This window comes from Leuciscus leuciscus, assembly GCF_965113295.1.
Source record: "Leuciscus leuciscus genome assembly, chromosome: 2".
Classification (NCBI taxonomy): Eukaryota; Metazoa; Chordata; class Actinopteri; order Cypriniformes; family Leuciscidae; genus Leuciscus; species Leuciscus leuciscus.
In genome coordinates this window covers 26,434,542-26,451,474 of record NC_138726.1, presented here as the reverse complement: position 1 = coordinate 26,451,474, position 16,933 = coordinate 26,434,542, and the positions used below count along the sequence as shown (strand labels likewise).

The 16,933-nt window shown below is 38.8% G+C and overlaps 1 protein-coding gene across 2 annotated transcripts; it reads right to left on the bottom strand.

Annotated features, from left to right (window-relative positions):
• Positions 1 to 12,539: 12,539 nt before the first annotated feature.
• Positions 12,540 to 16,933, bottom strand: fjx1 (four-jointed box kinase 1). 2 transcript variants are annotated; one of them, XM_082161904.1, is made up of 2 exons: positions 13,777 to 16,933; positions 12,540 to 12,615 (listed from the first exon to the last, which is right to left on the bottom strand). In XM_082161904.1, the coding sequence occupies exon 1, from the start codon at positions 16,631 to 16,633 to the stop codon at positions 15,443 to 15,445; it is 1,191 nt and encodes a 396-aa protein (XP_082018030.1). In that variant the 5' UTR covers positions 16,634 to 16,933; the 3' UTR covers positions 12,540 to 12,615; positions 13,777 to 15,442. The 2 variants fall into 2 exon arrangements, with proteins under 2 accessions (XP_082018030.1, XP_082018029.1); XM_082161903.1 differs by having other exon boundaries at positions 12,605 to 13,219; positions 13,288 to 16,933.

The following is a 16,933-nucleotide window of genomic DNA, read 5'->3' as shown; positions in this document are numbered from 1 at the left end:
ACACTGGAAATAATGCATCAATTTCTGTATCAAGCACATGATTTATGGGCTATTACATAACGGATATAAAAAAAGTTCTCATCATATAAATGCATTCTTTTTTCTTCTGGCCTTTGGATGAAAATGTGAAAGGTGAATAGAAAAAGGCCATGGGTGGCCAATTAGAAATGGTAAAGGGAAAGGTCTCTTTGTGCAGTTGTCCCCCTACCTAACTCCTCCTTCGTACTTTATCTATGCATCTTTATAATGCTCATAAACCAATAACCCAATTACTGCACAAAGAGAGAAACAGGCAAAAAGCCTACCGAATGTCCTCTGTTTAGAAAAGTAATATAGTCTTTGACACCACAAGGCCCGAAAAACCTTGTTAATGCACCTGCTATTGTCTTTTAGTTGTTCCTTTTCATTGTCTGTATGGTAAGAAAAACGTTGTGTTGTATAGTTTGTTATATATCTTACCCTCCTCCAACTGTGTTTGGATTGTTTTTTCACCCCCTTCCTTTTTTACAAATAAAATAGTGAAAGTTGAGAATGCAAATAGACCTTGAGGACATGAAATTCAGCTAGTGATGATACAGAAATCTCTGATATCTGTGAAAGGAAGGAGATGCGCATTTGATAAAGTTTGTGAAAGTTCATTAGTGGTCAGTGAATTCGAGGAGTTTTGAGGGGTGCGCTCAGTATGAATAGAGCTGGGGACGTGCTCCCCAAAACCACGAATCTTTGTGTCAGCATGGCAGTGGGCTTGACTTTGGGGGGGCTCTTTGTTGGACTGGGGACAAAGCTTCCACAGAGTAAATCCCTTCAACTACAAAGAACCTGATTAACATGAGAAAACGTTCAGTTGAGGAACCATAGCTAGGCACGGGATGATGAAGGACTGTGGTTTTTAGCAGTGCGGAATGGCATCATGCAACGGAACTTAAAAATTCCAGAATGTTTTCCAAAACGCTATTTCTGTTCTGTTTAACGCTTAAAATGCCCTTTTCAAAAATGTTTTTGGAAATATGTGTTATAAAACATTCTGGGAAATATTATCAGAATGATAAAGGACAATACCACATTATGAACAGTGTTTCAGTGCTGTACAGTCAACACAAATTGTGTCCAACTACGCAAACATGACAGAACAAGCATCTATTTTGAGTATATACATAGTCATACAGAATCTATCAGGGATTTCATCTAGATTGCAAACAAACACATTTTACGTTCCTCAAAATCTGTCACCTACTTCAAATAAAATTCCTGAACAGGATGTTGATAGTCACTGTTTTGGTTTACAACAGAACTGACATTCATGATGAAGAACACGGACTAGTTAAGTCTGTTAATATAAATATAACCATAATGTTCATTGTGCTGAATGACGAGCAACAGGATTTTCACTTTTGTGAAAGTGTATCAAAGTATATTGCTGCATATCATTTTTAGTTTACATTTAGGCATTTGGCAGACACTTTTTTCCAAAGTGACACTGCATTCAAGGTATACATTTACATTTGATTTCCCTGGGAATTGAACCCATGACCTTGGCGTTGCTAACGCCATCCTTTAATGTTTGAACTACTTATAAGTTTACACTTATTTAGAATAACACATCAAGCTTTACTCCTTTCACCAGTCATTTAGTTGTTTAGTCTCTTGACCTGCCAGCCAAAATCTCAGGCCGTTATTTTGTGTCCCAGAGGTTGAAAGGAAGTGTCCCAGCGAGGCCTAACAGGTTTTGTATACCACACTCAATGCATCCTGTGGTCTTGATGCGGCTGCCCAGCAAGAGCTCAGTCAGTAGTGGCTATTGGGTAGTACATTATCCCTAAAGTCCACTGTGACTCCAATAAGAGGATTCCAAACACCGCTGAGAGTAGCCACTGCTCTAAGTCCCTGAGAGGAGGATTTCAGTCCACAAGTCATGTCCCTATACCGTAGTCCTGGGATTAAGTGGGAATAGGCCCTGCTGTTCCACCTCCTGGCCTGGACTGTCCTCCAGTCAGAGACTAAGGGACTCCCTTTTGTCCCTGATGAAGCCCTTCTCAGCTGGGGGAGCGGAGGCTCTTTGTGTGCCCATGGGCTGGAGAGAGAGGGGCCACAACTAATGAGAGATGAGAATTACGCGTCTAAACCCTCTCATCTTCGACAAGCCCTCTTGAAACTCTCTCTCATCAGGCCTCAGCGCTCCTGCAATAAGGAGATAATTACACCACTGTTTGGAGTGAAAGGCACCTTAGGCTCGGCCGGAGGGAAGGAGGTCACAGGCTGACCCTAGCGTGCGGCCAGTGTGACCCCTGACAGTAGGCCACAGAGATTAGTCTATGGTTTACAGCACTCGGGAGGGCTGACTTTTTTCCCTGAGGACGGCATGCCGCAGATACCATTAAAAACAACTGTGCCAGGGGCCACAACCTCGGCCCTGAAAGAGCTGACCATATCAACTGTTCCAGAGTCAGTTTACACTTTTGGAGTCTAGGCTTTTCCAGTTTCGACCTAATGATGAAACTGTTCCAAGACACGTAGAAATGTAAGAACCAATAACTGAGCTAGATTGTGATTGTGGGTTAAAATGCACACTCTTTATTATACAGAAATACCTGCAGAGAAATTAAATCACATGCTTACTTACTGTTCTGAGACTTAAAGCCCGTTCACACCAAGAACGATAACCAGTGTTGGGGGTAACGCATTACAAGTACTGCGAATTACTTAATCAGATTACTTTTCTCAAGTAACTAGAAAAGTAACGCATAACAGCAAAATATCTGAGTTACTTTTTCAAATAGGTAATGAAAGTTACTTTGTTTTTCCATTTATTGATGGATACCTCTCCTGTCCCCATGTGCTGTGTAAACATGATGGTTATTGTAGTTCTACACTAAATGTGAGCATAAATTTACTCATCTCACTTGCACAAAACATTCAGGTTAGTTTGAGCTTGCAATTGAATGTGCATTTCCTTCAGTCAGGCTTATTCATTTCACTTTTGGTGTTAAAGGGCCTTTACATTTGCAAAAAATATAACTTTTTTAATGTTTTGTTATTAAAAAACAAACAAGCAAGCCCAGCCCAGGTGAGAAAAAGTAACACAAAAGTAACTTAGATATTATAACAAAACCGACACAGAGGAACAATATCATTGGAATCACTTTCAGAATGATTTTTTCAGCTGATGAATGATAAAAACACTGACAGCCAATCAGAATCTATCCTGCTTTAAAGAGTGTGCACATTTAAAGCAACAGACAAAATAACTGTAGTGTGCCCTTACAGAATGTTATTGTTGGTTGGTGTGGACGCTATAGTTGTCGTCATAGTTATCGTTCTTGGTGTGAACAGCCTTTAGATGCATAACTATACACTCAGCTCAAGCCAGTCACACTTGTTACTTAAGAAGATTTTGCCAAATATATCATGACAACAAATGTTTCCTCAAATTTATCTAGAATAAAGAGCATTCAAAACAAATGATCTCACTAAATAAAGAAATATCTGGTCACTTCAAATGTCATTCAATTGTTTGTAACTCCCTGAAGAAATAAAAGACTGACTTCTAATGAATAAAATTCATAATGGCAGACGGCGTGGATGGCATTTAGCTCTCTGAGCTCTGGAACACCACAGATGCACTGGCACCTCATTTATTATCATCAGGACCAATGGGCCTTGCTGCATTGTGCGTTCAACTCCAACTGAGCCAGTGCACTTTGCCTAGCAACATGTATCCCCGCAGGCCATTCCAGTTCAATGCCTGCCCTGGACTATGACCTCCATCACACACACATATGCACAGAGACACCGCATACAAATGTCGTTTCTCAACACGCACTACAAATGTTATTCATTTTAGCAACAAAACGCACAGAACCGGTCTGAACAATACAACCAAAAAGATATCCCGTCTAACCATTCATTTTAAAATGGATAGTTCCGGTCCTAGATTCGGATTTGGCAAAAAAAGTAAAAAAAAGTAACAGTTATTATGCAAAACACTGGTTCACTTGAGTGCTCAGAATTTTACCATGTGTAGTTGTGTACATATCAGGAACTTAGAATTTGCATAAAAAAATTACAAATTTTATCTGGTAACTGTTCCATAATAGCAATGCATATATGTATATATATATGTATGTATATATATATATGTATATATATATATATATATATATATATATATATATATATATATATATATATAATTGCTTTTCTGAGCATAGGCGGACATCAGTTATGATATGTACTCAAGTTAAACGACTCTGTCCACACTTTCCCACTCAATCATTTTTATTCATAAAAAACTTGACTACAAAAAGAGAGAAAGAGAGAAAGAAAAATTATTTACTCCCTCTCCTCCTTTCGCTCTCTCTTTTCTTCTCTATGCATCTATCACAACTGAAATCACTTTATCTTTTGCGCTCGCTCCACTAAATAATATTAGTTAATGAGAGGCGTCATGCTCTACAATACTGAATAATATAAGCCCATCAACCCTGCTTTACCTCTGGTCCCTCAAGGCCAGTTCTTTTCACTGTGCTCGCTGTCTCCTAAAGGACAGCTGCAGCAGGACAAGACAACCATGGCAAATCCTGAAGAAAGCTTTATCAGAGTGGTCATGAAAGAGGCCAAACTAGATTTCCCAACCAGCCAATCATACGGCCTCTCAGTTTTTACCCTCACACAAACACTGAATTACAAACAGTCCCGCTAATGCGAGTGTGTGCCACTATTCTATCTGCACTCCTCCCTGCACAGCGGGGTTCTTGTATTGGGATGCAGCGTAATTTGAGGTTGTGGCCCCTGCTGTCTGAGTGGCACATGCCCGCTCAGGAAAGGGTATGAGGCTGGCGGAATCCCTGCATTCCACACTGCTCACTTTGAATAGCACTTAAGCAACAGGGAGTTCTGTGTTACGAAATAGGAGGGAGTATGCAGACAGTTCCAGAGAGCGGAGTGATGAAATAACAGCTTAATTGTACATTATTGTGTTTATGTCAGTGAGCCAACATAGTATACACTGCTAGATAACTTAAAAAAAATAAAAATAAAAAGTTTATTCAGATCAAAAATATTATTATAGGCTATATTAAATATTATTTAAATGTATATTTATTGTTCCATGTATTATATATTAAATATTACACTACATTTATTATATAAAAAATGTTATGTTTATATTTTTATTCAGCAAGGATGCAAGTTGATCAAAAGTGACATTGTTACAATCAATTTCTATTTCAAATATGCTGTTCTTTTTTACCTTCTATTCATCAAAGAACCCTTAGAATCCTCACGGTTTCCACAAAAATATGAAGCAGCACAACTGTTTTCAACATTGATAATAATAAGAAACGTTTTGTGAGCAGAATGATTTCTGAAGGATCATGTGATGCTGAAAATTCAGCTTTGACATCACAGGAATAAATACAATTTTAAAACACATTCAAATAGAAAACAGTTATTTTAAATTGAAATAATATTTCACAATATTTTTTCCTGTATATTAGATGTAGCCTTTGTGAGCATAAGAGACTTCTTTCAAAAATCTCACTGAGCCCAAACTTTTGAACAATAATGTATATTAAATATTGTGCTATAAATATGACTGAATCAGCATGGGTTCACTGGGTTACACACAATAAATAAATAAATAAAATAAGGGTAAGTGCTGTGCACATGCCCACTTTTCAACATTGTAGTCCTATGTAATGCTGGCGGGGTTTCAATTATTGTGTGCTTAAACTGCAAAGAAGAAGAAGAAGAATGAAGCTGAATGATGTATCCTCTTGAATAGTCATCTTATTTTGTCTGTCTTAAATTTCAATAGTAATCAAGAATTTGATAGAGAGCCAAAAAAGCACTGACTCAAATGGGACAGCAGTACAATAACTTTCACACTGTGGTAAGAAAAGTACTTTTCATCCAAGTCTAAGACACTGTCAAAAGAAGCCCAAACTAAGACTCTTCAACATCAATGCATCACTTTTGTGGACATTTTGGATGCAGCAAAGGACAGCCACTCTGACTGTGAATGGACACCAGTTTATTGTTGTGGTATCAGCGCAATAGGGGGCAGGCCTTACCAACCCCTCTGAGAGCCTCACACAAGAGATGCTGCTGGTGACCGGAGAGAAGAGGGCTGGTGAAGGCGGGTCCAGTGCCTCAGCACAGACACTCCCTTTTCTCTCTGTTCCTGCCCGGTTACATTGTGTAGGGGGCCAGGCCGGGGCACGACAAAAGGGAGCCGCGGGCCGGGCGGTTCGGATTCCATGTGAAGGTGTTTGGAGTGTGTGCTACCCTAAAACCCTCTCTTGTTTTGGGGAGAGGGTGGCTGTGGACTGGGGATTGGGTGAGGGGGGGGGGGTGTCACTGTGACGGATGGGTTGCGGGTTGTTGGCGCTTTTGTGGATGGCGGTGTGTGTCTGAATAGGGACGTGCTGCCTCCCGCTCTGTGAGTTTCTGGAGCCTGTGGCTGGGTGTGTGGCGGGTGTAACGGGGGATTTGATTAAGGAATAGAAAGGCGCAAAAAAAAAAGAAAAACTTTCAGGGTTTTGGATGGAGGCGAGAACACAATAAGTGAGACTGAGTGAGCATGCCTGCCTAATATTAGCGTGAGGCACCGCATTAACAGCCTGCTGTGATAGGAATATAAAGACACTGGTTTTAAACTAAAACTCAAACCTCCACTAATATGTAAAGTAATGTCTAACAATAAAAAACAGCTCAGAATCAAAAGCAAGAGCTCAGAAAATATATTATATATCACCTTAGCTTCATATGTATCTTATTTACTGATCAGTGAACCAGTGTTTTTATCATTAGTGTTTTATCAAATTAAATAAAATATAAATATAAGAAGAAAAACTTGCCTTGAAAAAAGTTTACTTCAGTTGAAGAACTAAAGTAAATTAAAACTGATGTAAATAATAATCTAATAAAAACTGAAAATACAAAATGAGCTAATTTAAAATATTAATAAAAACTATAATAATACCAAAACAACACTGGCCTAAACAGCATTAAAAGAACCAAACAAAATGTAAAGGGATAAAAATGAATGTCGTTCTTAACCTGTATTACTGACTTTTATCTGTGTAACATAAAAGAAGATATTTTTTGTCCAGACAGTGAATGTGAACGTGGTTCAGTGTTGTTTTGGATCCAAATTACGTTCATTGTACAGACAAAAACATTCTTCAAGAGAATGTGTTCCAGAGAAGAAAAGAAAAGTCATGCATACAACATGAGGATGAGTAAACGATGGCAGAATTTTCACTTTTGGGTGACCTTTCCCTTTAAGACTCACCTAAATTTGATATTTTGAATATACACAATGCCGTAATCTAAATTTCCATCTCAACACGGACCGTATCACATTGTACTCGTTTGATGCACGGACAGACAGAAGTAATGAGATAACATTTGTCTGCCTGCATACGTAATGGAGCAGTTCACAGATGAATAAGATAAGCTCCCAATTGCTTAATAAAAGAGTGCTTCTCCGGCCTTGTCCTTAGTGCAAAAGTCAATGGGAGAAACACAACGGCATGCATACTAATAATGAGCCTACATCCCTGGAGCCTGGGACTGTTTTTGTTCTGGGAGCCTGAGCCACTGTTTGAGCCTCTGTGGATGTCTCTTTCCGAGGGCAGATGAAACCATCACAAGCCCAGTGGCTCTGCAGGGATGACAGTTAACAGAGAAGCTCACCTCAGACTTCTGATAGTTTGACGGGCGGACGATTAGCATTTCCTGCTTGTAATCTTTTGTGTGGCACTGAAGGGAAGGTATGTTTTCTGTTTTGCCAAGTGAAAGTGTTGCACTCACTGTCTTTTCCCCTGTGGGGGATCTTTAAATGTCCCTCATGAGCCTGTAGACTGAACTGAGCTTGGAATGAAGCTACATGTTTGATGAGAAGAAGTGAGGTCTGTTTTTTTTAAACTAGTCATAAACTGAATAAACAGAATAAGTGACTCTCAGAGCATTCCACTCAGTAAGTGCACCGATTAGTGACAGAGTCAAGGAAGCCTTCGAGAAACTCCAGGCCTACGATCTCGCAACAGCAGAACAAAGCTTTTGACTATGAATACTATGACTTTTTTTTTTTTTTAAATCCTGTAATATCCTGCAGCTGTGGTTGCCAGAAATTCACTCTAAAAAATATGGTGACAATTTTTCAAGATAGCATTCTGTTGCATATTTTACCACTCATAACTATAACGTTACTATACCGAAATCTCCTCTCTTTTTTTTTTACCTTAAAATACTGATAACCACCATAATAAAACAGGTGGTACAATAGAAAGTCACCCAACAAATCAGAGTTCATTGTAAGTGACCTGAAATTCCCAAAAATCATAAGTAAAATAACTGTAATCTCAAAAATGTTATATGTGACCCTGGATCACAAAACCAGTCTTATGTTGCACGGGTATATTTGTGGCAATAGCCAACAAAACATTGTATGGGTCAAAATTATAGATTTTTCTTTTATGCCAAAAATCATTAGGATATTAAGTAAAGATCATGTTCCATGAAGATATTTTGTAAATTTCCCACCTTAAATATATAAATAATTTATTTTTGTGAATGGATAAAGCACTATCGCCAATAGAAATGGACAACTTTAAAGGCGATTTTCTCAATATTTCGATTTTTATGCACCCTCAGATTCCACATTTTCAAATAGTTGTATCTCGGCCAAATATTGTCCTATCCTAACAAACCATACATCAATAGAAAGATTATGTATTCAGCTTAAATACATAAATATCAATAAAAAAAAAAAAGTACCCATAAGACTGGTTTTGTGGTCCAGGGTCACATATGTGAAATGTGTCAATAATGTGTCATATGTATTATGTTCCCATTTTAGGGTTTGACAGCCCACTGAAAGGGGTAGTTTGATGGACAGATGATTTCTTCCTTGTTCTCTTTTGTGTAAAGGGAATGTATGTTTGCTTTTTGAGAGAGTGAAAATGTGGTCAATACTGACTGTCCCACAGTAGGGGGTCTTACCCATTACAATAAGCCCCAACTGAGCATATAGACTGCGCTGACCACTCTTGGCACAGGGAAAACAAAATGTTTGCATCACCTGGTTCTCTAAGGCATTTAATTCAGGAGGAAGTATCAGCACTCCTGAGGGAATTACTGAGGCATTCCCTTGTCTGGAGATTCCTGAGAGCAAGGTGCACGAGGAGAGAGGAGGGGGATGAGGGAGACACAAAATAAGACATGATCATGTGGGAGGAACATTCTACACTATTACTGTGATAGGAGCATATCTGTTACTAATTCTTATCCTTCATTTCTTCATTAAAATACACAAAGATTTACACCACTAAATCCTTATTGTTTCCTTTACTTTATGGCTGAGTGGAACATCACTACTGGTCTGGAGAATTCAGAAGGACTCCACTTTGTTATAACAGACTGCCACCTGGTGGCTGAATACACTCAGCTTTTTTTTTCTTTTTCTTTTTTTTTACCTTTTAAAATAAAGGAAAATAAATTAAGAGCCTGAGACAGATTTTTAGGGGGGCTGAAATGAAATTTATATCTATGTATATGACTGACCTCAAACTTTGGTAGTATATCTGACATTTAAACACTCTTTACATGATATGCCTAAAGAAGTTATATTAATATATATATATATATATATATATATATATATATATATATATATATATATATATAAAATACATATATATATATATATATATATATACACACATTATGATTATTATAAATTAATATTATAATTCATATATCATTCATAATTAATACTTTTATTCAGCAATGAGACATTAATAAACTGACAGTAAAGACAATGTTACAAAAGATTTCTATTTCAGATATAGTCTTTTTTCCCCCCCATCTATTCATCAAAAAATCCTGGATTTTTTTTTTTTATCATGTTTTCCACAAACTTACTAAGCAGCACAAATGTTGATCATTGATAATATTTGCTTGAGCATCAAATCAACATATTAGAATGATTTCTGAAGGATCATGTGACACTGAAGACTGGAGCAATGATGCTGAAAATACAGCTTTGCTGTTATAGCTTTGTATCTGATCAAATAAATGCAGCCTTGGTGAGCATAAGAGACTTCTTAAAAAAACCTAAAAAAAAAAAAACCTAAAAAAAAAAATCTCTCTTTATAGTAAGAACATCTTACGAAAGAGCACAGGGCTTATGTGTCGAGCTGTGAGATGTGGATGAGGCCATTACTTTACATTTAACAAAAGAGATGACTTCATCTTTTCTGTACCATTATAGGATTCATGAAAGAGCCATTTTTCCTCAGTGCTGAATGTGCTTTGAGATCAGCGGAGGGAAACACAGGGGAGGGAATGTGCTGTGTGCTATTCTCCTATTTACTTTTATGGCTCTTCCGCTTTCCTCAGTGTGGTAGCAAAATAGCGCCTGGGGAGAGAGAGAGGGAGAAATGCCAATTACTGCCAGTCTGCTATGGAGTGCTTTGGCATTGCCTCTGTTCTTCCATAGTAACTCATGAATTGCATGTGTACATGTGTTTGTGTGTCTCCAACTGCAAATTGACTACAACAAACAGTGCATTCATGAGCAAATAATTCTCTCGAAATCCTAACAGATGAGAAACACAAAAATATACTTTTTCCTGTCAGACTAAAAATAAATCAATAAAATGTACAGATTTTCACTGAAGCATGATACATTTGTGTGCCGGGGTTATCAAAAGTCTGAAAACCAGAGTCATTAAACTCTCCATAAGTCCACATTTACACCCACCTTGCAGTTCTGCAGCTCCCACGTCTGTTCTGATCGATGGTGATCCAACTCAAACTTCTCACACTTCCACTCGGCTCCATGTACTTGTCATTATTATGGATGAGGTCTATTTGGTTCCATCAGTGCTGGTGGCGCACTGAGAGGGGAAAGCTTTTCGACTGGAGGCTGAGTAAATTATTTGTGTTCCATAGAGAGGGAAATGGGTTAATATTTTAATCATACTTGACACCCTCACAACAGGGAATTGCTCTCATTTCAGTTGAAGTTAGGAAAATGTAAAATATTTTCTCCAAGCTGCTCCATATATTACTGTAAAATAAAAGCTACAGCAGTACACAAAACCACAGACCTTTGAAAAAGAGAATAAGGCCTTGTCTCTGAGGCCATTATGTAATGCTTATGGACTTGCTTCAAATACAAAAGAACATACTATTGGCACTACAATTTCAGCTTCAAGTTTAGAGATGGGAGTACACTCAAAAATTCAGGGTTGGTAAGCTTTTTAATAATTTTGAAAGAGGTATTTTATGCTACACCAAGATGGCATTTATTTGATGAAAAAGTGATATTGTAAAAAATATATTACAGTTTAAAATAAGTCTTCTATTTGAATATATTAAGTGTACTTTATTCCCGTGAAGTCTTCCTTTTTTAGCATCATTACTCCAGTCTTCAGTGTCACATGATCCTTCAGAAATCATTCTGTTGATTTGCTGCTCAAGACACATTTTGAATACAGTTGTTCTGTTAAATATTTTTGTGGAAACCTTGAAAAAAAGGGTTTTATTTAGGGTTATTTGATTAATAGAAAGTTCAGAAGAACAGCATTCATTTGAAATTTTTATATTTGGTAACAGTAAAAATCTTTTTTCACTGTCATTTTTTATCAGTTTAATGCATCCCATGCTAGTAATAGTATTTATTTAAAAATAAATCTAACTATCCACAAACTTTTGAATGAAAGTGTACATTTATAAAATTATATTCTTTTTAATAATGTCTTCAAAAAACTTTTTTTCTTTGCGTTTTTTGCATACAGGCAACAGCGTTGTCAAAATGATCCTCGTTCACACAGATCTGTGAAAACGACTAAATACGCTGTATTACGCAGGTCAGAAGTTGGCGGTGTCACTGTAAAGAAACAACACGCCTTTTGACCAATAAACATGCAATACGCATGATGTCATCGTTTTCACAAATTCACATTTTTGTAGTTTACACGGAGAAGTAAACAAAATCGTTTTCAAAAACTTGCACTTTGAAACCCGTTTTATAAAAGTTAGCGTTTTCAGGTCCCTAAAACACTGTTGTCGTGTAAATGAAAACGGTGCCGTGAAAACGTCCCTTTAGTATAGTAGACTATGATCTGTAAGTTTACAGTTTACAACTGTTTACAAATCTACAGTTTATGATCTGTAAACTGTAAGAATAAACATATTTCGCTGAGGTGGCGGTGTGTGTTTGACATGGAAACTGACTCATTGGGCAAGTGGCTGATCTGGTATAAACATTTCCCTAGTTAACCTCTGACCTTCACTTAAAGGCACACTATGCAGTTTCCATTTTTCTCAAACAGCGACCCCTAGAGTCGCTGTGGAGTTCTTGTATTTAACGTTACTGTCGTAAATCCTACGCGGAAGAGTCTTTATTTTCTTCGTCGGCTCTGCCATGATTCACGTCTGAAATGCGTGCTAGTGTCTTCCATAGAGGCTGCTTCATATGTTGTTGATGTATGTGACGTCGTGCCGTAAAGCAAGTCGTGATTCTCACGATTGCTGGTTTTGCCAAAGGCAAACTACGAGTTCGTTTACCATCGAAATGATCTCGAAGATGTTATATTAAAGGTGCTCTAAGTGATGCCGGGAGTGTTGACATTCGAATTGTTGTCAAACAAAACGGAGGCTAGCTAGACCCTCCCTCCTCCTCATCCCGTCTCCTCCCTCCTCCCCTCCCCTCCCCTCCCCTCCCCTCCCCTCCCTTCCGGCATAAAGGAAAGTCAAAGTAGTCACTAAAAACAAAGTTAAGTTTTACTGATACTTCATTCAATGTGTAATGTCACCAAGTTAGATAAATGCTTTTATATATTGCAGAACAGAATGCAGAAAAAGAGAAACATTGTCTTAAAATCGTTTCGCCACCTGAGGTTATAACTATAACGTTAGCTCCCATACAAGGACGCAATAATAGCAAGATAACGTTAGCTTCGCGTTTCCCAGTGAGCATAAACAACGGCGGCGGCGTAAACAAATTTAGTCAAAGTTGTCAATAGCCTATAAATGAACATTCAAATCCATAACAAACTGTGGGTGAAAACAATCATTCACACAAATTGTCGCCCTACTGTGAATTTGCTTGACCATTTACAATAGAGATTGATCGCTAGCTGCTAGAAACATACATGTTGTATTCACCAAAGCTAACGCTGACTGCATAGTTCTAGCTAATTACATCCTTGTGTTGGTTTGGCGAATATGAACGTCAGTTAGAAAGAAAAATGGATTTACCTGTTCTGCAAAAACAGAGCAACTGAATGTCGGATTGGAAGCCCTTCTGCCGGCGGAGTTCTCGCCACCTTTCGAGGGTTTTTCCGATGTAAATTCGGTACTTCGCGCGTTCCTTATCCTTGTCCCTCTTCTTTGCAATTTGTTCATCGGAACGTCGTCTCTTTAGTCATGTGTCGGCCATAATTCAAACTTCCCTCTTCATGCTTCTCTCTCCTCCACACACCCCCTTCATGTGCACGCGCACTAACCCCCAAACCACACCCCTCAAATACTTCTCGCCAGTTATTGGCTGGAGCACTGTTTGTTGTGTTTCGTGGTGCGGGTGAGCCCAGTTTGTTTTTGTTGCCGTATGCGGAGCCTGTGGTGTCTACAGAGACCGCATTTTTTTACAGTGTGTTCAGGGGACAGGCAGCTAGCGGATAGTGAGGAGATGTTTGCTGTATGTGACAAAAAATGTTTTGGCCTAAAAAACGCGTGACATCACTTAGAGCACCTTTAAGGTACAAATCTTGCATACCACTTCTGTGTTCCTCCTACTGTATATAAGCTACAGTATATGACTCCAACTCATACCAACATGAAATATTTAAAAGATATGAGGCACAAAAAAGTATTTAAAAGGCTGACTTTGTTGTTAGTGTTCCTGATCCCAAAGCAGTCAAGATAAAATAGCCTAAAGAGGCTATGCATGATGTTGATGAAAGCTGCAAATGCCTTTGAAACCGAATCCCTCTCAACACAACACAGCCATGAAAGGACTGAGTCTATGGGGAAATGCAGGAATGGAGCCCCTCTCTCAATTCCCACAAAATGCTATTTCTTCTCATTTAAATTAGAACTGTTGCACCTTTTGACGAGAATCCTAAGTCATGCTCTCATGAAAGTGTGCTCTTAAGATTTTACTTTAATATTTAGTGACAGTTCACCCTGCCTCTGTCACATCTGATTTATGGGATGAAACTGAACACAGTTGACAGATTTAAAAATATATGAATAAAAATATTAGATGCACGGAGGAAATATTTTTTTTGCTGATGCTATTCTGCCAATAAAAATGTGGGCAAATAAACTAAATAAAGTATCATTCTAAACTAGGAAAACAATGCATGTTATTGTTTTGCAGGGAGGGGTTCATAAAGCACATCAATCCTGCAGATCAATCAAATAGTAGAATAACATTACTGTCCCAGCATTCGTAAGCAGCGGTGGACAGTCATAAATCATTCTGTCTGGCTGACCAGATGGGGATATAACACTGAAATTTACTTCTAATGGACCTACAAATTCTGCACACAAGACGAAGCGAAGACTGACATTAATGAAAAACGTCTAGGTTACGACTGTAACCATGGTTCCATGAGAAGGGAACGAGATGTTGGGGACAGCATTGATTTCCCTCGAAAAGGGAACACAATTTGTTCACTAAAAGAAATAAAATGTATTGAACATTTTAAATTGTGTGCACTTTCTTTGTGTTGCAACTCACCAGACTAATATGATTTGTCTGACATTAATTTACACAATTTAGGGAAAGTGTTTCTTTCCCCCCAAATGTACAGGACACATGCTAATTTAAGACCGTGGCAAAAAAAATTTGCTATACACTTCCCCAGTTTCCCCTAATCATCAAAACCCTGTCAAGAGCTCACAGCTAACATATCACACAGGCTAAAAGGAAAATGAAGAGAAAATAATTATTTGATTACTTTTTTGACTGCAAGTATGGTTCATCTTTTTATTATTATTAATCTTGCAAAATGGACCCTCATGAAGAAGAAGAAGAAGAAGAAGAAGAAGAAGAAGAAGAAGAAGAAGAAGAAGAAGAAACATCTAAAACCAGCTTTGCCAGGCCAAACTGGTGTTCAGTGTTTTTGAAAGCTGGTCTCCCAGTATTATCAGCTGAAAAATGCTCCAAATTCTCCTAAAACCAACCAAAAGAGCAGCCTGGGAAACCAACACACTAGCTTAAACTGGTTTAAGCGGTTTGTCTGTGGTTTTTTTTTTGCATTAGAGGGAGAATGTATCAGCCCATAGACTAAACAACAATAGCCTAATAGTCAAATTCTGTCACGTTATTCATTAAATCTACAAAACAGTAGTGGAATGACACGTATGAAGTTAACAGTACAGACAGCAACAATAACTAAACTTGAGATGAGCTCCCAAATGTCTACATGATTTCTGTGCACTGCTTAATATGTTTGTAAACGACATCAATCCTGTTCTGCAATGTAAGCGCGTGCTCTTCAGACAGAGAGCCCAGCTCGCGCGCCAACGGTTCCCTCGCGCGGTACAGTTCACACAGCAGCTTTGCGCTGTTTCCAGAGCGCTTCATCTCAGATATACGCCGGACTGTACTTCTCCGAAATACACACGACGAACTTAGCAGTAGTGTGTGATATCGTTCCCATAGGTCAAGCACTCTGTATCCGTGAATAAGCCCTGCCTCGTTATCAATAAAAAGCAAATGTCCACTGATTGTTTTGAGAAGGTTATTAGTGGTCCTCTCCATTACGCGCGCGTCCCATTGGAGACTGAAAATGTGACTGACAATTCGATCAAAGTTGGCTGTTAAATAATCAAATAAGATTAGATCACTCCACTGCATTAATTCAACCAGATATGTTAGAGTCATGTTCGATATAGTCTCTGCAGAGAGTTGCAGACCTCCCCCTTGCTGTTTTTGTAAAGGTAATGGAATAAACACTCCAGTGACATTTGGGATGAACTCAGTGAGAGACACAATGGCATTTGGCGACCATTCTAACGCCTCGATATTTTCCCGCACACTTGCCCACTTCTCACTCGACAGGTTCAGTTTGGAAAGCGCCAAGGGCGGAAGGTTGGAAATCCCAAGCAGTTCAGCCAGATAATAAGAGAGGGTTTCGCCCAGCACTTGATCCGCGTCGATGCCGTATCGCACGCATGCTCTCGAGCCGTCGGCGAAGGTCGCGAGACGGTTTGTTGGTCTGCCGCAGCCCGCTTCCAGCAAAACCACCCGAGCGTCCCGAACCTGATCTCTCCACTTCCTCTCGTGCTCCACGTCAAAAACACGAGTGGAGAGACTTTCCAGCCACGCGCTCCAGAAGACCCGGTGCTCGACCACGTTATCCAACTGGGAGCGCATACGAAAACTTTTACCGTTTCGCAACCCTGCGTTCCATGGCGCGTGTCTTTTAGAAACATTTACCTGCTCGTTTGCAAAAGAGAACACGACGCCAGAGCCTCGCTCAGTGGCTTGTTGAACAAAAACGGACCAAAAATGCAACTTAACATTTCCTATCCAGGTAACTATTACAAGCCACATACAAAGTGAGGCGCATAATTTCACCTTGCCGGCTTTCATGATTTCAAAACGCATTTTAGTCCATTTCGCTTTACCTTGACATCTTCTAACATGAGTCTCCTAAATTTGAAATATCATCATGAATTCTCATCTCCCGTGCGGTGTTCCCTGTCTCTCCTTCCAAACTCTTTCTGTGTTCAGTAGCCTACTGCTACAATCGCATGGACGCGAACCATGTGACCAGATAATGACACTTGACAAATGTCGTTTCATATTTCTCTGGGATGAGAATGACGAAAATGGAATGTTAGACGAGAACGTTTAAACTTTTCTGGTGAATGCACAGGCAACTATTCGGATTTGATATATTTACAG